Source organism: Penicillium atrosanguineum (assembly GCF_028827265.1).
Source record: "Penicillium atrosanguineum strain IBT 20685 chromosome Unknown utg000008l_segment0_segment0, whole genome shotgun sequence".
Taxonomy (NCBI): domain Eukaryota; kingdom Fungi; phylum Ascomycota; class Eurotiomycetes; order Eurotiales; family Aspergillaceae; genus Penicillium; species Penicillium atrosanguineum.
Window position 1 is genome coordinate 84,899 of NW_026623140.1, and position 22,569 is coordinate 107,467.

General features: G+C 46.4%; 6 protein-coding genes across 6 annotated transcripts; 2 read left to right on the forward strand and 4 right to left on the reverse strand.

The window, feature by feature from the left end:
- Positions 1-7,605: 7,605 nt before the first annotated feature.
- N7443_009513 (uncharacterized protein) lies at positions 7,606-7,965 on the reverse strand (the record flags this gene model as incomplete). The annotated part of the gene is made up of 1 exon (XM_056889569.1): positions 7,606-7,965. The coding sequence occupies one exon, from the start codon at positions 7,963-7,965 to the stop codon at positions 7,606-7,608; it is 360 nt and encodes a 119-aa protein (XP_056736060.1).
- Positions 7,966-14,128: 6,163 nt separating this feature from the next.
- N7443_009514 (uncharacterized protein) lies at positions 14,129-14,718 on the reverse strand (the record flags this gene model as incomplete). Its single annotated transcript, XM_056889570.1, has 2 exons — positions 14,129-14,517; positions 14,574-14,718. 2 exons carry the CDS (start codon positions 14,716-14,718, stop codon positions 14,129-14,131), a joined length of 534 nt encoding a protein of 177 aa, XP_056736061.1.
- Positions 14,719-14,898: 180 nt separating this feature from the next.
- N7443_009515 (uncharacterized protein) lies at positions 14,899-15,932 on the reverse strand (the record flags this gene model as incomplete). The annotated part of the gene is made up of 2 exons (XM_056889571.1): positions 14,899-15,319; positions 15,892-15,932. The coding sequence occupies 2 exons, from the start codon at positions 15,930-15,932 to the stop codon at positions 14,899-14,901; spliced, it is 462 nt and encodes a 153-aa protein (XP_056736062.1).
- Positions 15,933-16,149: 217 nt separating this feature from the next.
- Positions 16,150-16,951, forward strand: N7443_009516 (uncharacterized protein; the record flags this gene model as incomplete). Its single annotated transcript, XM_056889572.1, has 3 exons — positions 16,150-16,254; positions 16,347-16,588; positions 16,810-16,951. Coding segments are annotated over 3 exons (489 nt in total), but the record flags the coding sequence as incomplete, so codon positions are not given.
- Positions 16,952-17,782: 831 nt separating this feature from the next.
- N7443_009517 (uncharacterized protein) lies at positions 17,783-18,644 on the forward strand (the record flags this gene model as incomplete). The annotated part of the gene is given in 2 exon segments (XM_056889573.1): positions 17,783-17,813; positions 17,827-18,644. The coding sequence occupies 2 exon segments, from the start codon at positions 17,783-17,785 to the stop codon at positions 18,642-18,644; spliced, it is 849 nt and encodes a 282-aa protein (XP_056736064.1).
- Positions 18,645-19,685: 1,041 nt separating this feature from the next.
- On the reverse strand, positions 19,686-21,855 carry N7443_009518 (uncharacterized protein; the record flags this gene model as incomplete). Its single annotated transcript, XM_056889574.1, has 13 exons — positions 19,686-19,779; positions 19,803-19,927; positions 19,985-20,132; positions 20,182-20,310; positions 20,367-20,444; positions 20,497-20,698; positions 20,752-20,859; positions 20,928-20,990; positions 21,063-21,177; positions 21,229-21,470; positions 21,530-21,599; positions 21,662-21,695; positions 21,770-21,855. The coding sequence occupies 13 exons, from the start codon at positions 21,853-21,855 to the stop codon at positions 19,686-19,688; spliced, it is 1,494 nt and encodes a 497-aa protein (XP_056736065.1).
- Between the last annotated feature and the right edge of the window lie 714 nt (positions 21,856-22,569).

Below are 22,569 nucleotides of genomic sequence, written 5' to 3' on the forward strand. Positions count from 1 at the left end.
ACTAGAACCTTGCCGGAAACTCGAGAAAATCGCGGCATGCCGATGCTGTTCAGAGTGGGTCCGTGCGACATCGGCCCGACCTCGCCTCTATGGCGGGGTGTCCTCGGAAAATTTTCGGTTCCACATAGACTCACAGTATTAGCGAGGTTATCCGCTGCTCAACTACTTATCAACAAGTAGAGTTCTGTAGAAAAAAATTATTGGAAGAAAAAAAAGGGCATAGGCGGCAGCGAGCTTATCGTACAAAAATAGAAAGTCGAGATTTTCCATAGATATATGGAAGACACAAACAATCTTGCACAAGAGGTCTCTTGCATCCATTTACAGCCCGTAACTCTGGCCGCGGAGTTACTCAGCTGCATAATGTGACAATTCTGGGTGTTCATACAGACCTGAAAAGTTTTACTTTGCGTACACAGGCATGTGCTAGAACCTTTGCTATATTTATCTCTCCTGTGGGAATAGAAAAGTGTACGTGGGCTATCTCCCTTGTTTATAATCAGGTTACAATAAAATCGAGGAAAAGAAACAAGTGCTCAGACAATATTCTGATCATTGTGACAACTGCTACAAAATAGAGCGGTGGAGCAAAGGCTAATAATAACAAATACCCAATTTTTATTTTGCTGAAAAAGTACAAGCAGCAAATGACGCTATCATGTTATTTCCTTCCTTTCCACAAGAGCCTAGTCTTGTATCAATACGTCAATTGCCGTATACCAGCCATGGCCTGGAAACCAAGCTCTATAGTCCATTCTCCGAGTCACTTGACATGAAGTTAATTTTCCTTAGTATGCTAATGTTGCCTAGAATGTCATTGCAGTTGAGTGAAAGGCGAATTTGCTACTATTCTCGAGGAAAAAAGGGCCGATATGTATAATATGAAGCTTAACTGGATTTGCAATGGACTTTCTTTCCGTCTAGATAGCGCGCGACGATAGTTCTCAAGCATTACTGTTCTTAGCACAAAGTCAACACTGGATTCTTTTCTGCTCACCACATTCCATTCATTTCCCCTGTCTCAGCACTGCGCATTTGGGGTGCTTCTAAGAGGAAAGCCTTCCGCTACTCCAGATAGAAGCACAGAGAGTCTTAAAGATTTAAAATCGTCAAAATCTTCATTCTGTTTTCAGAAGACTGTGAGCCATAAACTATAGAAGGCTTAACGCAGGAAATACATACAACTATGAATTTTCTGCGTCTGCTATTGTGGGTTGAATTATTTCACTTCCCCACTCATGGTCCTCAAGGAGATTGCCCATCCAGTGATCCACGGCATTCAAATCCCATTAGCCATCAGTCGACCTCAACTGTAGATGTCGTTGGGCCACATGGACTAATTTGTTTTAGATGGCAAAAATAGAGCGGTCAAAGCCTCGACGTAGAAGTAGATCGCGGATTGTCTGGGGTAGGAACCGCCGAGACAGAAGATACATGGCGATGATCAGCTCTTCGTGTGACCACTCCATCGCCGTAGAAGAATGGCCGTCTCGATACAAATGAGTGAAATTTTAAAGGAGGATCTGTAAAATCAGGATAAGCAACTGAAAATGAAGTACGGTGGGCACAAAATCAATCTGGCCTATTAGACCCTATATAGCGTAAAGAAAATTTCTAGCGACCACTATTACCTCCCAAGGAGGCTTGCTTGCTCTTTGACATACATTTGGCTCATTACAGTATGGGTCAGGACAACATTAAATAGTGTCGCCACGAATTTACAATTCTTCCAGGAGAAACTGTTTGCAGTTTGAGTCTATCCGTATATATGTAGAGACCGCAAGGCCACGTCACCAACCTCGGCGAGCCAATCTGTCCTGCAAGTAGATGGCGGCGATGTTAAATTGAATTCGGAGAACGGAGGGTATGTCAGCCAAGAAGCCTTGGAAAGAGAAGCCACAGTTTAGTGATCTAGGCATTCTGGTGTGTCCGTTCAGTCAGTTCTGAATAGCTTTCAGAACCATTGGACGCCCGGGGTTTTCTCGGGGCAACCCAAACTCAATTTGACTGAATGGGAAACCTTGCGAATCGCACGCTAAAGGCAGCCTGTCTATCTAGACCTTAGCCTCAGTGTGGTCACTGGGCGAAGTTATGTGGTCTGTTCAGAAAGTTCAAAGAGGGTCTTGAGTGGGGTCCTTTTGAATCGCAAGTCAGGTATTTACGGAAACGCTTAATGATGGCTGTCAGGGGGTGGGGAAAACTTGGTCCGGTGGCAAATCAGGTCGCAAGTATCCACTGCACCTGATTTTAAAGTTTTGCCTATGGCCCGTGCGCAATTTCCATAGAGTCTCCAAAGCCCAAGATCGTGACTCAAGTGGGACTTAACTAGTCACGCACAAATTATTGCTAGTTCACCATCATCCTTAGTGAAATAACCCACTATTTGACGGTCGGCCTGTCTCCTTCGCTATGCTCGGCATGAAAACAATTTGCCTGGGGAAACCATCTCGTCATGTAGAGAAGACAAATGATTTATTGACATTTTAGTAACGTTGCCCGTGGGGGTCTCAAAGCAAGCTCAAGGAACTGATAACAAAAAAAAGAAACTTGCCGCCAAGAATCGCTGACGCAATGAGGAAATAAAGTGGATCTTCAAAGGGCCCGGTAATGGGCCACTGCAAGTCAATGTTCCATATCTTGATCGAATACGAGCTGGAGCCAATAAGATGGGACATATAAGCCCCTAATTAATTCCGGTGCTCTCATCCATGACAATGATGTTCTTCTGCATATATTGTCTCCTTTGCCCTTTTCCCATTATCCAAGCTGAATGAGCTACTTTTTTGAAGTTCGTGACTTGGAAACAGAAAATACTCAAATTTGCCTACTAAGCATGAAGGCTTACGAAGGACCATACATACAACCGCCAACCCAACACACTCGAATGGAAATTAGTTCTCTGCTCAATCATCATACCGATGATGAACAATTTCCTCCGGTTGTTTCATACGCCCAGCATGCCTCAGTGATACCTCTATCACATGGGTACAATCCCCCTATTCGAGATAGTTATCGATCTCGCTTAGAGCAATTTCAACAAGAGCACTATTCGGTTTCTGCCGGCAACAAAATTGGAGCAGCGTCAGTAATACCCCTGGTGGTGCAGACAGGCGGAAGCAGCCTGACTATGCAACACAGCCACCAAAACTCCATTTCACGGCGATTACGAAAGCCAGCGGACTCCTCACAAAACCTACGTCCGGGGCAAAAACCAGCAAGTTGGTCAGGAACAAGCCTGCATCCCGGAAGAACGCAACACAGAGGGTCGCACCGAAATGAGTACGACGAAGAGGAAATGCATTTCATCTGGTACCATCGTGTTGACCTTCGCTGGCAGTGGAAGTGGATTCGGGAGAAATTCAATCGGGAATTCCCCTCTCACAAACCGCGCAGCTTTCATGGATTGCAGTGCAAGTTTTATCGTTTCATCAAGGGTATGAAGAGCCATACATTGCGCGAGGAGTATCCCTTCCACAACAGCAAATCCTCGAACGACGGTGCTTGTTTTGGCAACGATATACGTTCTTCGCATCTCAATCTTGATGAATGGGCCAAACTTTGGTATCCGTGGGTGCATAAGAGTCGCCAAGAGTTACTTCAGAAGCAAGATTCTTCACCATCAAAGTCAAACCTGGCTTTTGTTGCGAGGTGAGCATGTGAAGCCCTAACGATGCATATATCCCGTGCTTTGTGATGGATAAGATCATCTTTGGGTAAACCGAAATGAAATCATTCTAAGTCATTGGTTTGGGAAAAGCGTTCGTTAAAGCTGACACGAAGACTACATAGCTATCTACCACCTCGAAGAATGCCCTTCCGAAAAGGCATGTCAACAAAGCTGCCACCGAGAAGTTTCCCCGATACCGCGAAAACAACAGTCAGGAATTCCCAATCACTGGCTCTTCTTGCATCTTTTGAGAACTACAGTCGATCTATGCTGGTATATACACAGCAGCAGCTATCGACCACGACTATTTTAAGTGACAGAGGAGACGAACTTGCTGCCATATATCGCCATGAGGCTGGTTGTTACCCTTCTTCAAATGCGCCAGTCACAAGCACGTACTACTGTCCACCAAAATTATCTACATTCAACCCATCTACAGCAGTCACCGAACTACCTTCATCTCAACACCAATCTGCTCGATCTCCTTCCTCGGAGTTTTTGGGGTTTAGTCCAAAGTCAGCCTGGCACAACCACTATTTCCACCTTCCCTTAACCACGATTTCCCCCCAACGAAACCATAATCGCTACATTTGCCGCACATGCCACAAAGCCTTTTCTCGCCCCTCCACACTGCGCACGCATTCTAACTCTCACACAGGCGAGAAACCTTTCCACTGCCCGCATGCCTACTGTGGAAAGATTTTCTCCGCTCGCAGCAATATGAAGCGCCATGAGCGTGGTTGCCACTTTGGCCGTGTAGTGCCTACCATGGCACTATTGGCTTGAAGGTCATCCCTTGACATTTTTGGCTTAGTTTAGACGTTATTTGGTTTATTTCTCGATCGGTGGCGCCTTCTGGCCGTGATAATCTGCATTAGGTATTATCTTTAGTTTGGATTGATATAATACTGGATGAAGTGTATTATTTGCTATAAATATTGAGCCAATGTGTTACTTGAAGTGTTTTGGAATGGCACCATCCTTCTTGTACCATTTCCGTGGTCTTCTTATAAAGCTATTCATTTAGTTGATTGCGAATGTGCAAGCTACGACTGTACATATCAACAGTCTCGTTAAAAGGTAGGGCAGCGGATCATCCACGGCGGATTGAACGTAGGTCCGGAATTCTAGGCCGCACTTCCAAGCGAACGCATTATAAAAGCACAACAACGTGCATATTAATATATGTGTGGCTGATTATGCTGATATTCCAGTACAAAAACCTCAGGGGCATACGCAGGCTTACAATCAGATCTTCCAGCCAAACACAGTACCAGCGGTGGCACCAGTAAAGGCTGTATGACCAACACCAGCACCAGATTCACAATTCCAAGCAAAGTGTGGGAAATGCAGATGGAGAAGGCATTGACAATTCATATCCATCCAGAGAAATATCTATATGTAAAGACTTTGTGATTGTTGGCGAAGTTCTATAAAGGTACCTAGTTTGGTAGAGCACTCGATGGTGAGTTAAATCACCCAATGAATTGGCAAGTACCCAGACACTATTAAGTCTACCAATTTCGACCAATTTCTGTCATATAAAAGCGCGCATGGCAATGGAAGATAGATCTGATCTAACTCAAGTATGGTCTGTGTACGCTTACGCTTAGTCAAAGTGCCAAACTCTTTCCACGCCTAGTAGCCCTGCAAGGCTGGCTTATTATTGACAAGATATCGTGGTCTTACTTTACCAGTTTTAATGATTTGTCTATTCGGCGCGTTTCTCCCAATTGTTGAGGCTCCCCGTGCAGCTGATTAGGTTGATCAGTTACTATGTATTGTTACGGTATAACCAGTTTCAATGCGTAATTGGTGTATAGAAGATTCGTCAGAGCGGGCGAGATTTATTAGTAAGTGCGGGTAAAATTTCTCCTGCCTCTTCGGTCAGGCTCTGAGACTTTTTTCTCAGAGCTTTTGGTGGAGACAGATGTCATGATTATAGTATTTCGGCCGAAGATTTACCGACGACAGTCCGACTTTGCGTAATTCTCAATCTATCAAAACCAGAAGACCAGGAGAGTCTGAGTATCGTCTTCTTTTCAATCCCTATCTATTTTTTCTCTTCGGCGGGTTGTGCATACCCAAAAAGGCCCAAAGTTTTAAATGACGTCATACGAGCTGCAGATCTTAGGTGATAGCAAAGTCGGAAAGACGGCTCTAATTAATCGGGTTAGTTGCTTGCCTTGATTGGCCGCATACGAGTTCGAGCTAATTTTGGCCATGCCCAGCTTTGTTATGATCGATTTACGGAAACCCATAACCCAACGATTCAGGATTCATACCGCAAGTATCTCACTACAGCGAATCATGTCTGTTCGGTGGACATTCTGGAGACTAGTGGCCTGAATAATGACCTTATATGTCCAGTTGATTGCTATATTCTCGTATATAGTATCACCTCGCGAGATTTTTTTACAATTATACCTGAGTTATATGATCGCCTGGAACAGACGAAAAATGCATCTTCTCACGATCTCGCGGAGACTTCTCCTGTGCTGCGCCAGAAGCCTGCCAACCGCTCAAATAGAGATACCAGCAGATACACGGTGCGTACCAAAGATTTCGTTTTGTTGTAGCCAACATATATGCGGACCTACATAGAATTTAATAGAGTAGAGGAGAGAGGGTGAAAGTGTAGAGATGACTTACGAGAATCACTTTCGGATTAAATTAAAAGAATTGATACCAAAGAGACCGAAGAGGTGTACTCGTAATATTCAAAAGTTGAACTTCGAAGAGTTTGCCAGCATCAACACATACATATATATGTGTGCAAATCTCGCTTCGAAGAATGAAGGAATGGAACAGATGGGAAGGGAGCAAGCAAGCGAGCGATCATGTCAGTAGGTATAAGTACGATATATACTGTATATATGACCAAAAAATGCCGCTAGTCAGGTATAGGTGGTTTGTGAAAAGAAAACAAGACTGAGAAAATTTCTCTATCTTTAAGTTTGGTCTTTCAGGAAAAAGAAGATCTGGATGATTGAGTGATCTCGTCGATATTTATTTGTACCCGCGGCAGGCATAGCAAGCGGAGTCTATACGCTCCAGGTGATGCTAATGCAACAAACATCTCGCAGCAACGCAATCGGGCCAGATTGAGCGTAGAGCGCTTTCAGGGATATCAAGACCCAGCTGATTTTAGCTGCAGTTGCACTTGTTCCCCAGCGTAGTGCCAGTGTAAACCGATGCTAGTAGGCCACTAGCCATTTTGAGGGTCTTTCTAACGTTTGGCCCCATTTCTACCAGGCGGTAGGAGCAAGCCTCATTATCTGCCAACCCCCCGACCATCGTGCATGAAGCTGAACAATCGTTGAAAGAGATGGGGGTATGGGACAAATGGGAGAGAAGGCGGTAAGGAAATGTGATCGGAGCTGTATGATGCCTCCACCATCTCCCTCCATCACTTCCCTCCATGCGAGGTGTGCTGGTAGACTCCCTTGTCTTTCTGTGCCCAGGGAATGCAGTTCAGCCGACGCGGAATCCGAGGCCCTGAGCGCGAAATGCCATCATTTTTACAATTGGTTTTCTACAAGTGCGCCACAGGAAGTTGTTCCTTCTATAAGTCTATGGAAGACGGCGATGAAAACTCCATTCTCTCTGTGGTATTATCTCCCCTGATTCCTTGCAATGCCGTGGATTCTAAAAAGCTCGATTTCGATGCAGAGCGCGAGGTTTCCGCCCCTTGCATTCCAAACAAATGACCGCTGAAGGCGCTAAGCATCATATTCTTGAAATCCGTGAAATGAACTCTATTTCATCTCGACAGCTTCAATCAAGCACCCAATGCCAGTTCATCCCTAGTCTTTGAAAGTAACCGAACAAAGCCCTTTTGGGCACGTATCCGGCATATGTGCTTTGCCAGGCTGCCGCAAATGAGCCTCCGATTGGACCTAGGTCTCCGAATCCGATCAGTTCCAGAGCCCATGGTGTCAGCAGGCCAAGATACCCATTGCAATGAGAGTAGAGTAAACGGGGTGATCCGTTCCAAAGCTAACAGCAGCATCTTTACTTTGGTTCGCAGCGTCGGTCGCAGCTCGCGCCATTTCCACGCTAGCTCTGATTGCACTCTCTAAACTGTGAAGTGTAGCTCGAGCTATGGCGTCGGACCAGGCATTGACAGAGATCTCTTCATTCAGTTGTTTGTAAAGCAAGGAAGGGTCGTCGGCATTGAGAATCTTGGTGACAATATGGGAAGCCACAGATTCGGGGGATTGTGGGGATGCCGGAGGCAGCGGCTTCTCAATGAGTGTGCCAAAGACACACTTAAAGATGGACCCGAGAAGTATCATCTCTCAGAGTAGGTACTTGTTTGGTAGATCGTGGCGAGGTGCGGGAAAGTGAAAAAAAGAAACAAGAGATTGAAAGGGAGAGATACAGACAGTTGTGTCACAAGCAATAGAGTAGAGAGTCGGCGAAAGGGAGGATATTTCCTTAAAACTGCCTAGGATAACGTAATCCGCAATTGCCCCACGGTCCTACGTATCTTGTAGACTTTAAATGCCATCAACGCAGTTCGAAATCGAGTCCTGCTAAACAAGTTTAAAGAGTCAATTTTCATTTTTTAGAACTCCAGTAAAATGATATTGTATAAGTTTCACATAAATCAGCGAGCAGGTGGGCATGAAGGTAAGTGTATGGCGATTCAGTATAGCGCAGCTATCCCGTAAGCGAGTCGATCGGAAAATCAACTACTCTTGTTTTAAACCGATTCATTAAACCACCAACGCCATTAGTTTCAAGTTTCTACCTATTAGACCTATCAGGACATTGCCATCATTGCCTCAATTCCGTCAACGATGTTTCTCCAGGCGTCATGGAGCTCTCTTTGGAAGCGCATTATTATTCCAACAGACCATTCCATTGGATATGAAATGGATCCAGAAACCACAGGTTTTGCCAGGAAGACTCAAGCTATCGGGATGTTCTATGACTAATGTCACCACCGAGTCTCGCTAATTTCAGTGATTTCTTCAGTGGACATGGTGCATACGGCGGATTTCGAATCTACTAGATTGCGATATACAGTATCTATCAGATAATCACCTCCTCAAAAATCCGTGCGGTGCTTACAAAGAGCCTACCTTGTCCATGGGTCCCAATCGTCCTTCTGCCGGGCCTGCTTACTAGGCTAACTGGGATCCTGTGCTGTTCTGGTTCAATGCCTGGTGGCAGCAAAGCTGTGTGTTGAGGGATCAAAAGTCGCACAATATGTTCATTTCTATGGGTTATGATCAGCCCGATATGGCGTGGAAAGCACTCTTTAAGCACAACTATTCACTCTGCAAAACAGGTGGTGCAGGTGGATTTATTGACGTGGGTTGCTTGCGGGATTCGTTTGGAACTATGTCAAGCCAGGGACGGTGTTCGGACGCCGAGTAAAGTCTCACTAATGGGCTCAAATGGGTTCAAATGGTATATTGCAGGTTTGTTGTTATACTTTTTTATTAGAAAATAGATAATAAGAAACCTTAGCCCTAGAATTTGCTAGTTACGGGCTTAATAATTTTCATATTGGCTTTCGATAGAACTGGGTTCAAGAAGTGGACAAAAAGCAAGTTTTTATCGTCGATCATGGAACCCGATGAAAACAAAAGCGAAATTACCTAGTACTATGATAAAAGTTTGAAGTCCGAATGTGATCGAAATTATCAACCAATCAAGCTAGTTGCGGCTTCCCGCGAAATATTTCATATCCAGGCCTGCGTTCCAAATTTCATTAGCGAGCAACGCTACATTCGTACTTGCTAGCCACATAATATACGAACTGGCGGCTTTCGCATGCATAAATAGCTAGCCGAAAACCTTGAAGCTATAAGATTATTAGCAGAACCAAGGCCAAGGTTCCACTTTTCCACAGGCTAAAGAGAGTTCCTCCAATCAGAGTGGCTGAGTGAAGCGCCACGGTCACATCACATATAACTTCAAATAGAAACCAAAAGTCCTTTCTTGATGCAGTGTGATATTGGGGTGTTTCAATCAGGGCCTAGACACGCGCAGATCAGGTCGCAGTGAGGGTGACTAGGCTCGAACCCTGTCTTAGACCCTACTCTGATACGAATGCTACAGAGCGCTCAGTCGAGCCTTTGCCGTATTAAATGCTTAAGTATGCTTGACTACGCAAACCGCGAGCAAGAAATATCAGGTATTATTAATTGTGGCTAGGCGGTAGGATTAAACACTTTGAGCATAGTGTTATTGCCGCTAAGGTTAGTAGTGCCCCGTATATAGCCCTTTTGAACTCTTCGGACATCCCTGTATCTGCAGACCCCGCTAGATCTCTTTTGGATAAAAATACGCCACCTAATATTCCGATTACTGTATCATTTCTCAGCAATAACGTGGTTCACAAGCGAGTGACGCGCCCAAGCGAGTGACGCACCCACCCAAATTTTCTACACTTTTATGCATATTAATCAACCACAACGCCTTTATATTGATTAATCTCTAGCTTTATAGGCAATCCTTCTATGTCCGATCACTCCGCAATTAGTGCATTAAGGTGGACGACGCGTCTTCGGTGCTGGTGTGTCCCGCGGTAGTAGGCTTAGTGGAGCTAGTATTACCTGAGGGGGCTCTTTATAAGCTTCCTCGAGCTCTAATGCTTCTCGTACGGATAGACTGTTATCGTAGGCTATCCATCTATTCTTACGAGCACGTTTTTGCTTTTGCGTAGCGTTTACGGCACGTAGTTGCTTATTTTCTTACTTAAGAAGGATACCGTTTTGTATTACGATCTGACAGCCTTTGATAAGCTGGTTTAACGCGGTTTGCGAAGGCGATAGCGGGCTTTTTGAGCGTCACTTTAAGAAAGCTTTAATTAAGGATGCTTGCTTCAAAAGCTCGTCGACGTTCGCGGGCGTATATAGGTAAAACGCGCTTGATTGACTACCGCGGCTTATAGGAGGTGTCGGTGTCCGAAGTTGAATATTTAGCTTTAATAGCACTTATTAAGGATCAATTAGCATTAGTCCTGCTGCTCAGAAGCTATTTTGTATTATAGTTGGTTTATAGGCGTCGACGCGAGCTTATAGGTATGTGAAAAGGAAGTCAAGTTTGTCGATATAGTTAATCCTGAGCCGCATCTTTTGGTCGATTAAACTACTATACGAACGCTTTAATATAGCGAAATATCCGATATCAAAAGGCTAAAGTAGATACGAGGAATACGGCGGCATATAGATCGGAATAATATTATGATCCGCGTAGATTTGATCGAACTCTGGCGTTAGATAACTTCCGTGTCCGTCAAGGACTAGAAGGCGATATCGTCCACGCGTACGATGATTTGTTAACGGAATAAACTATTTTTGAAGCCAACGAAGGCCTATCTCGTTAGTTATCCATCCATTTACACTAACTTCGAAGCGCCAGTTAGGTAAAAGGTCTTTAAACCATACTTAATTATATAGCTTACCTTTAAAGATAAGCGTTAGTGGAAGCGCCCACCCTAAAGCGTTTATTAACTTAATCGCAGTCACCCACTCGCGGTTTCCTGGCTATAAAACTGATCTCCGACCGTAGTATTCTGATTAAGTGATCACTTTTTGGGCCGTATAGAGGCCTATCGCGAAGCCAGTCTTATCAAAATTATAGATATTATCTGGTAGGATACCGTATTGCTAAATTATAGCTTATACGAGGTCAAACCACGCTCGAATAATCTTTGGATCCTCTTATTCTGCTCGCTGATAATTATATTGTCGGGAAAAGCGAGATTTAAGTTCTGGGCGTCGTTTAATAAAGTTATATACCCAATTTTTGCCAACAGTCTGGATAGGGGTAGAACCGCGCGTTACAAGGAGAATATTCGCCATATCTCGTACATAAGCTTATATAGGGGCTACTCCGCGTAGATCGAGCGATAAAATCTATTTTTGAAGCGTCTCTTCTTCAATATCTGTCAGTTTAAGACTATTTACGCGAGTGTCAGCGCGATTTGTAGTACCGCGTAGTCGACGGCGGAGCGTAGCTTCAGGCATATTAAAACGACGTACCGTCTCGCGTATAGAACTGATTTCTTTATTCTGAATAGCCTGTATAGCAATTAATATACGGCCCTCTTGCTAGATAGAATCTTGGCTTGATCTGACGCGAATTGGAGGCATGGTGCTTGATAGAAGATGAATGGACGCGCGGAGACGCGAAAAAATGGGTGGGTGCGTCACTCGCTTGGGCGCGTCACTCGCTTGTGAACCACGTTAACCAGCGTAGTATATGTGAGTTAGCTCTTACGAGCTAAAAATCTTACAGGATCTAAATCTTGACAAGGTATATACAAAGCCAAGAATGTGCTATCTAGAGTTTATAAAGACACTATTGAAGCTTCTCATATTAATTATACGCAATTGAGCTCTTATGTCTTAGTAAAATAAGATAAAGGTATTTCCTCTATTATCTCTATTAGTATAACTAACGTGGCTGATAGTAAGTTATATAACTTCACTGATGTTATAAATAAACGACTGCTCCGATTATTTAGGTAATTTCATTGTCAGCTATTAGCGTATGCATAAGAATTGCCATCATTATGTCACCGGACTCGCCACCGAATTACTGCTATAACGCCCGCAAAAATAAAATAAGGAACACTAAACTTTCCCTTCATAAAATAGAGAACTAATACTAGACCAACCTTCGTCATAGCCTATTATTTCATAGGAGTCTAACTCTATAGGTATAAGGTGAGATTTTAGTATCTCCAAAGTGAGCTTCTGTTAGACCACGCAGTAGTCTCTAGGTCAGGATGGGTAAGCGAGGTAGACACATTCATATGCGTGTAATATAATGTAGTGGATTGTAAGATAAACTGAACGCTGGCCCTTCTAAGGTCCAGCGGGGCTTCACTAAAATACAGACTGGCCCGGCTGCGGGCGGTGAAGCCCAATAACATGATACTGCCATGGCATCTAAGTATGCCTCAGGCCGTAGTTGGTATCGTCAGTCAGTGGTCCTGACAGGTGTGTGGATAGATTACCAGGTTACAAGGGTTTACCCTAGAAATTTACGGGGTTGCGATGAGCACGGGCCATAATTATTGGAAATATCACGTGATGTGTGCGATGACCTCTCGGTCGGTGTGCGATGACCTGGTTCCTCGGCCACAGGCCCTAGGAGAATAGACTGGGGTCTATCCCCTTCGGGGGTGGACGGCCTTTCCTTTAGGATTAAATGGCACTCGCGCTAGGGGGTGCGTATAGGCGGTCGATACCGCCTAGATTCTTGACTCTTTTCTAAAGCAGAAGATGGAGCAGTGAGGCATAAAAATCGAAGGATAGCTCGAATGTTGCAGCAGTTTCGACGCATTCAGTTCGATTCAGTGTGATGATTTCGTTGTAGTCCTCATCCGCTATGATTCTCCATTAACTTTAGAGCCAATAGCATTTAAAGACGTCAAAATAAAAACAGCTATGCAACGAATACTATTCGCTCTGCCCTAGCAGGGTAGCCAATTAGCATCATCCTATTGGTCACATGAAAGACTGTAGACCCAGGAAGGGAAAGACAAAATCAAAATCCATTCTTGAAGCTATAGAGATATGTTAGTTTCATCTTTGTCGACGGTCGGCTCCTTACTAAATCAGCCCGAAGGCGTCGAATTGAGATTAAGGAAGACGCAGTGATATATGGCTCTTGGATGAGCAGCACGTCCAAGTCCTGGCTCTGGTGGTCGCCAATGAGGGCTTCCATTCCTGCCCTCGACTTCATGGTGTTCAGCTGTTAAAGATTAAGTGTTTTCTCTAACATTGCGAGGAGGGTTCGTTCGCCGGGGTCGGACGAAATCGATCCTCCGTCGGATGTTTACCACTGCATTCCAGGCAGCGTGCTCTGACGCTCGGTTGGCGTCTTGCTGGTAAATGCGAGCCGCCGCAGTCGCCGCACCGGGGCGTCTCCAGGCACGACCACGCCAGATGTCCGAACCGTTGGCAACGGAAAAAGCGCTGCTTCTTGATCTCGCATTTTCTCACTCGTCCAATGTATCTCTCGTCTTCTCACCGTCCTCGGTCATCCATTGCGCGCCCTCTGTTGAGCCAAACCAAATTCCCAGAGAGCCGAATACTCCTAGCGCTTTATCTCCTTTCTTCAAGCCAGCGATGTCTTCGATACGGAAACCACGTTCCGCAAGATTGTTTTCATCTGTGATTTTCTTGATGGCGCCTGCTTTGTCTCTTTCAAGATCCAGCCCGTGGGTTGGCGTGTGGTGTACAATCACTCCAAACTACGGTATCACCAGTCTTGTGTCGTTGCCTAACTCATTCAACCATTCCTTGTCGTTGCGGGCCACCTCAGCCGATGTCGCGTCTTCGAATCGGATCACGTCTCCAGTCTTCCTGGTACCAATGCCGGCGACTTGAGCATCTTGGGTGGATGCAGCGTTCGACAGCTGTTCTAGTGTGTATGTTTGCTGTAGGTGTAAAGAGATAACAGCCAAAGGCGTTCACATTATCTTCGGTCTCATGTGAGTCGTCCTACTGCCGTGTACTGACCCGAAAACAGTTCTTTTCTTTGTCGGTGTGCCGGCGGGTCTTTCGTGGTCCAGCTTGGTTTGCGTCCATGCCCTGGTTGGGGGCCATGACCATGCCGGACTGGGGGGTCTTGCTGCATCTGGAACTCCTGGTACTGGCTGACTTCTCGAGGGGCAGCCTGTTGAGTCAGGATCTGGGGAGACACAGTATTGTTGGGCATCTCATTCAGGAAGTTGGCGAAATGAGGGGAGCCGAGGAGCGTTCGAGCGAGTTCGTTCAGGCAAGCGTTTTCCTCGAGTAGCCGGCGGTTCTGGAGGCGCAGGTCATGGGCTTCGTTGGCGCAGGAAGCAATTTCACCCTCGAGTTGACCAATCTGCCCTGCAGAGTAATTATTAGAAAAGAAGAGGATGATAGAGACTATTAAATTATCATACCCTTGCGACGAGAGCGGAAAACACGAGCGGAGATCTTGTTACGAAACTGGCGACGCTCCTTACCACTGAGCTTCTTGCCCTCTTCACTGGCGAGGAGGCGTTTATCTTCATTCATGCCGGCCTCGTCCCTCTTGGGCTTGGCCATATGTGGGAGGACAGAGGAGAAGGAGGTGGTGGAGGAAGCCCTATCAGCAGCGATTGCATTCTGACGCATCCGCTGAAGAAAACAAGAAATACGCTCATCAACGATAAGGTCATTGCCACGGGCATTTTGGTTGGGTTTATTCTGAGTCTCCACGTGACGCTGCTGCGTCTGCGTCTGTTACTAGGCTGCCTTGGCAGCTATCGCAGCCTGCTGCTGATGAATACCGGGGTACGCGCGACCGGCCTGCGAGGACGAACGGGCGTGATCCAGCTCATGGCCGCCGAGAGCGTTGTGGTCAACAGATTTGCTCATGTTGGGCTTTGCCGAGAAGAAATAGGGAGCGTTCTCCATATAGCTTGATTTGGCGTCCATCTCGGATAAGTTGTGTGCTGGGACGGTGTAGAAGTCGAAGGGAACCTCGCGCTTGATGCGTCCTGTGAACGTCTCACCGTTGACAGGGCATCTTTGGGGCCCATTGTTAAAGCCCAGGGGGTTGACCTGGTCATAGGCCATCGACAAAGCGCCGGGCGGCAGACCACTCAGCTGGCGGTGCTCCTCGTAGTGGTGGCTAGGGGCCTGGAAGGCGAACGAAGATTGATCACTGGAAAAATAGTCGAGAATACAATCGTAGCTTCACGCAGCAAAAAATAAAAAAAATAAAAAGGAAAAGTAAGAAAGGGAGAGGCTTTCGTATAGAAATGTAGCTCTTTTTTTATGTGCCTCTCTTTGAAGATAGCGGCTGTTTCTTGAGTGTCATGCACCAGTACACCTGTATAGAACCTTTACTCCTTCCAGGGAATTTTTGTGAAAAACGTTGCGCCACCTCCGACCAACCAAGATTTTGTTCTTCTCGGAGCTTCACCAGTAACTGAACTTCTTCTACGGACCATGATAGACCTTTCCTTGTAGAAGGAATATATTGCGCGTCAATCAATTCGGCGTTCAAGCTCGTGTGGTCACAGTCGGATGTTGTTCTAACATCTGGACTTGAGAAGCATCTTGATGGAGAATTGATATCTGCGCTCGGGGGCGTAGAAACGCAATGAGACAGAGCACCTTCAAATAGCCAAGACAAGAACTGCAGTCGGTCTTCGACTGCAAGAACCTCGAATTGAGAACGAACGGCAGGGAAAGAAACGCTTTGGCGACGACCGGAACCTTTGTTGGACCGACCGGAGCAATGTTTTGTGTGTCTCTTCCCGACACTCGGGCATTTTATTATTTTTGAGGACTAGCAGTCACGGTTCTCCCCCCTTTGCATTTTGTCGTCTACGTCGGAAAAGTGGGGCTTTGCTTCGGGTGCAAGCAGATTCCCCGGAACATTCGTCCGGACGTGTTGTGATGCCAGTGACACTTTCCCTTGTTTGAACATACCCACTTTGTACGTGCCTGCAATTTTTCAGAAACGATTCTGTCGCTAGCATTTCCTAGTGGTCTCGTCTCATCGGCGGCTCGCGCGCGCTGTCCAAGACCTCGCGAGCCACTTCGCCCACGGAACGACTCACGGCCTTTAAACGCGCCTGCAACGCTCTCCAGGTAGATTGCACAGCTTCATTGTGCGTGCCCTGACTAACCCCCTTAAAATCCAGCAAATATGGCGCTCTAAAAACACTCCCTCCGCCGAATAGTCGACTGCGCACGCGCGCACCTACATTGAACGCCTCAACTCTATCCTGAGCGACGAATCCCGCGGACCAGTGCCGCACCCCTATGTTGCCTACGCCGCCTCTTCTCAGATCTTCGTGACAGTTACCAAGCTTGCTCTATTATACTACGACGATAGGGTCTTACGGTCCGCCACAATCTTCTTTAACACTCTCATCGATGCCGAGGTGGACGGGATCGTGGATAACCGACTTTTCGCTCGTGCGTTAGTCGACCTGGTTCGACGCGCCGATAAGGCATCGAGCTACTGTTCGGCATTACTAAGAATATCCGCCTATAACCGGTCATCCTACCTGCACGGTCCGTGCCCCGAGCGACTCCTATCGCCTAGGACGGTGAATTAATGGCTCCGACGGAATTTTCTGATGCCACTTATAAGGATAAGTTCCCGCTCTTCTACCTGCTAGTCGACTACGTTCATAATAGGGGTCGCGCGGGCGACTTTGCGCGTACGGGGCTCCTGTATCTTATTGAGACGGCGTCGCGCTCGAAGAACCTGGAGAAGTGGCTGATTGAGAGTGACCTAGCTACGCTAATACCTACTGGATTAGGTGCACTATATACTTAGCTAGGAAGGTGAGTAGGATTCTAGACACGAGAAAGACTGGTCGTTGATCAAGTGTAGCTTAGAATATGCGCCTACCGACGAGGACGTTCCGCGCATAATTACCCTTTCTGACTACGCGAAAGAGGCGACGGCCCTACAGCCCGCCCTTAGCAAAACCATGGATACTTTCATGTCCTACCTATTATTCTATTAGGACACTATCGACCATTGTAAGTCCGTAGAGGTGAACGACACTCTCCTGGACCATTTCTAAGTGCTCTTTCTCGAATAACTCCTATAATGTCACCGCAAAGCATTTTTGTTATTTCTTGCTAACCGTCATAGATACCCTTCTTTATTAGAATTATCGGATGTGGCCGGTGGCTCGACAGCGGCCGTGCTGACCTATTTGTGCCGTATCTTAGACTCGATTGACCAAGGCGAATTAGTCCATCGAATCCTACAATTCCTATTGGCTTTATCCCCACCCCCGGAGGAATAGATAGATATGTCGGTAAGTCGCCGAAAGTCACTCAATGTTCTAGCCGCATTAGCTTCCGAAGCAGCCTAGCCCTCTCCTTCACTCTTTAATCTACGAGATTTAGTGCTACTAGGTCTTCAATCCTCTAACCGCCAGACGGTGCTAGCTACTCTACGCCTGCTAAACGTTATCCTACAACGGCAACACCCGTTTTCCCGGGCATTAAAACACACGGTGCCTGGCCAGCCCGCGTAGCAGCGGTCTGTCAGTGCTTTCAATGCGGAGCTCGAACGGCTCTTGACTCTCGGCATATCGATCTTCGACGACCCGAGTTGAAACGAATCATTTAACGACTACATCACGGATGCGACATGGACACTCGAATCCCGCCTGTGTCTCCCTGTCTCTACCGCAGACGAGGCTAAGGGTGCGATTCCCCTGCCATTGCAGCTCCAGCAGGACGACCGGATTGTCCGGGGACTTCTCAGCTGCGTTGAGACCTTCTTCATTAACAGCGTGATTGTTAAACTCGTACTGACCGGGGTTCTAATGAGTCTGGCCTCGTCGCATCTGTTCTCCCTGGACGGCTGGGTCCCGGTGGACCCTGCCAACTATGATACGCCAAAGGAATCATCGGATGAGCTTGATTTCCTCCACCGTGCCTACCAAATCCCAACATGGCCCGCAACTGCGAGCCCGACACTGACTGCGGTGCTCCAACGGCTCGTAGACCAAGTTTGCCAGTGGCAGCAGGATCTGCCCGACTTTGATGTCTTGGTTGCTGCCCGACGCGATCTGTTGCATCTGGGCGAGCGGCCCCAAACACCGACACGCTCGTGGGAGCCGTCTGAGCCTGCCCCGACGCCCGTGGACCGTTCACGACTCTCCTACCCCGGATCTCCCGACGCCTCCGTCCCTGCGTCCCGAGGGCGGTCCCCGAATACGATCAGCTCCCCGGCGGTGGCTTCGCTGAGAGGCGAATCCTCGCGACCCGCGGAATCGCGTGGTTCATCAGGTTCACGGGCAGCGACGGCAGAGACCCTACGCCAGCGACTAGCGACTCCATTCCCGCCCCCAGATGCGTCCAATAGTGAATGTGCCGATCCCGAAAGGGCCCCGGTCACGCTGGGCCACGTGTTGACGAATGTGGTGCTTCTGTATGAGTTTCTGCTGGAACTGTCGGCGGTGGTGCAAGCGCGGGGAAGTCTTTTTGAAGAGGCAGGCTATACATAGATGGATATAGATACATGTATATTTGAGTACATTTCATTCGACCTCTGCCTCCAAGTATTTGTACATATATGTAGCAATATCTACCGGATTTTAGGTCGTGGCCGCGACTTGCTCAATTGGGGTGCCGCCGCTTTATGAGGGCGCTTGGGGTCCCGCTCACTGAGCATTTCACAGTACGAGGCGTTAGTTAGTACGTTAGTTCCTGCTGACGAGGTCCATCTAGAGCCCTTTCATTTTGGGTTGTAACAATTAAGGCCTGTATTTAGTAGAATTAAGCGGAATATGTGTTCTCTCCATGAGGATACACGGTGGCCTTGAAGATAAAACATATATTTCTGCAGGCTTGAAAGCATTACCCTACATGTTCACTCTTCCACGATAACCCTATGGTCGCATCTTACTAAAGCTATATACGTAACTGATTACTGCAATCAATTAATTAAGATACAATGGAGTTTCTTCATCAGTTGATTGAAGTCTTCATCAGTTGATTGAAGTCAAAGTCGATAATGTATGAAGACTGACTTAAACGCGTATATAACAGTGCATATGCCAAGACCCGTATTTCATGCAAATTCGGGTCAGGAAAGGTCATTTGCGGGCCTTTGCGCAGCCTAATTCTGGGCTTCCTAGACAACCGAAGGACGCGTCGTGTCATTCTGACGCGTATCACTCATTTTTGAGAAGAAATAGCTCTTGACCGTTCCATAACACCTCGCTGGAAAATAAGCATCCGTCCCATTCGAAAATATTTGTATGGTTTGTTGGCATCTACATCGTGACATTGTGGTCTTGAAAATTATACCCCTATCTATCAGAGAAGGCTCACCAACGATTTGAAATGGCTAAAACGAATGCGCAGCAAATTGCGATCGACGATATCAGACAGCCGCATTCACATTCTGCGCTCGTCGGATTCCTCAACCTTCCATCCGAAATACATCGAATGGGTGAAAACCCGATTCCCAGTATTTGCCCCACAACCATTAATGGGCTTGAGTAAAATCCTAAAGTGAGGGCTGTTCCCCCGAAAACTGTACCTCAACTCGGGGACCAGAATAATTTTTGCGTCCGTTCACAACCCACTGAGTCGCTGAGATTATTAAAACGACGCCAAACACGACGACGCAGTAATCTATACAAAGAAATAATTAGTACTGGAGTCCAACAGTCCATGCAAGAACAGTGTGAGTGGAAAACCCACTCATGTTGCTACCAGTGGCAGGCAATTTTGGAGGGAAAAGGAAGAGAACAGTCGTCAGGCTGACGTAAAGCAGTGAAATCTGCCATCCCGCACTTGTTAAGTATTTTGAATGAAGACTCTGGAGACGAGAACATACGATGTTCAACACCCAGCCAAGGATGTTTGGAATAACAAATCTTCGGTCAGGGAGCATGTTGCGCCCCCGGACACAGTTCACTGCGATTGGAATTCCGTACGAAATATTCAGCAGCACAACCGAGGCTGATACAATGGCATTGAGGGCGCTTTTTGGATTTTAAAAAAGATTCTGGAGATGAGGTGACTGGTACTGACCTTGTGGAACCCAAAAGAATAAGGCCAAATATGGTGACGAGAGCAAGGTTGAGGTAAAGTGCATTCAAAGGAACTTTGAGTTTCGGGTGGATCGTAGATAAGAACAAAGAAGCAGGGAGACCTCCATCCCTGGTGGTACATTAACCCAATTTTATCTTTCAAAATTGGGGCTTGAAAAGACTTACCGGGCAAAAGCATATACCATGCGGCTACTGGTAGTCATGATGGCTGTTGCGGCAAACATGACACAAACGATAGGGAACCTTGAAAGTCTATTAGCGGCCCAGAAACATAACGCTAGGCAACGATACTCACATCAAAAGACAGATGGCAGCGACTTTATTCCCAGCTGCATTGCTCAATATTGCAAGAAGTGGACCTGCAGCAGATTCGATAACGTCCGAGATATTGCCAGCCACTAAGAGCAGAACGACGAGGAAGATAGAGCCAGTTATGATCCCCATTCCAACACAAGCAATCATAACTTTAGGTCCAACGTCTGAGGCATTTGGAATTTCTGTAATCTATTAGCCTTGTAACAATATCTTATTTCGTTTCAACCACGTATACCCTCAATCATGTGAGCAACTCCATCAAAGCCGGTAACACCTAGACCTCCTTGCAAAAGCCCAAGCAACCATGCAACCCCATCAGGCCACATTGTTTGATTCACAAAATCTCGAAACACGAAGCTAGAAACCTCAGTGAATAGTTGCCAGGCAGGCATGAAATTGAACCTGACTTACTACCCGGAGTTATAATCTGGTGCGGCACAAGCAAGGACAGTAATGCAAATGATGGCAAAGCCGCTCAAAGACCAAATGACTTTAAAAAATATTAGCACGATTGGAAGCATACATCTAAGTGAAATATTGTCTCACAAGCAACCTTGTTGATGGAAGGCAAAATGCTGTTTGCGAAAGCGTTCAAGATGAATGCAACAAGGGTGTACCCGGAATAGATTAGGAATTGATGCCAGTGTTGGGGTTGAAAAGCCTAGCAACGAATTGAAATTAGATATGCTCATAATAATCAAACACTACTAACCGGGTTCATTAGAGACATGATGCCCAGAATCAGCTGACTGCCCAATAGCCCTCCCGTGGCTGCGAGTGCAACCCAACCAGAGCAATTAACCCAACCTGTTATCCAGGAAATGATTGGCATCCAACTTTTCCAAGATATAGCGGCAACCCAGTGGTATTGACCTCCTGCGGATGGGTACGCAGATAAAAATTCTGCCAGAGAGGAAGCCATACATAGGCTGCAGGTTCCGGCGGTAACGAGTCCTGCATTTCGGATTGTTAGTATTGTTGGGACAAATGTTGGAGTCTGCAGGAATCAATACCCCATATGACGCTTGCACTTCCCCCGGAAGGCAAGCTAAGTGACAAACTAGCCGATAAAGCTGTCCAAGACTGCCTGATATTAATTGATTATCCCGTCGAAGCTTATCATCTGTGCAGATTGGACGACGTACATTCAAGATGGAAAATGCAAGGCCTAGCATGGATCTAGAAGAACATGCATAATTGTTAAGACCATCGAAAATTTTGACATTGTTTCGGGGTTTGGGAGTTGTCAATACAATAACGAGAATTGTCGCTTCAGCTCGTGCGTGTGACCCATCTGGACTGACTGAGTGTCATCAGCAGTTCGTTTACCTCGGGTCATCTTATGAGTGTGTTCCAATGTAGCAATCAACGCAGTTCAGGAAAAGATAAGAAATAAAGCCCCCAAGGAAGTGATGAAACAAGAAAACCCTTGGATGGGAACAAACGATGATAAGTTTAAATATTACTCTCGGATATCATTAAAACGCCTGTCCGACACACGCGGAGTAGCAAATGGCAACCGTCACTTATTGAGTGTATATGGGTTAATGAATTTTAAACTGTGGAGGTCATGTTTGACTGTGTTTTTCATTGGCGAAGCTGGCTGGGTGATAGCAAACTCAACTAATCATAGACGACGATACCATCTTACGGAGCTTTCAGACACATAGCATAGTAAGCGATACTTGTTGTAATTGGAAGGATGCTCTTTCGACTGGATCCCTACTCGAAAAAGAGTCAATGTAACACACCGGTTCAAGCTCTCCGTTAGGTAGGCTTTCCGTGGCGGACTAATCTCCGCTAGTGATTAAGTTCGCTGGCATTAGCTATGCGAGTTAGGCAACGACACATGTGACACTTGTAAATGTCGCTCTTTTACGAGGAGCTCGCACCAAAGCCTATTTGTGTGATCGCATGGACTTCCCAATTCCAGAACTTTACTCGGGGAGAGGCTATACTTGGCGTGCGAGGGAAGGAATATAAAATGAGGTGCCAATACGACTATGCAACAACAATATACTCGCATCTTAAAACTGCTAGTTTCTAAGATCTG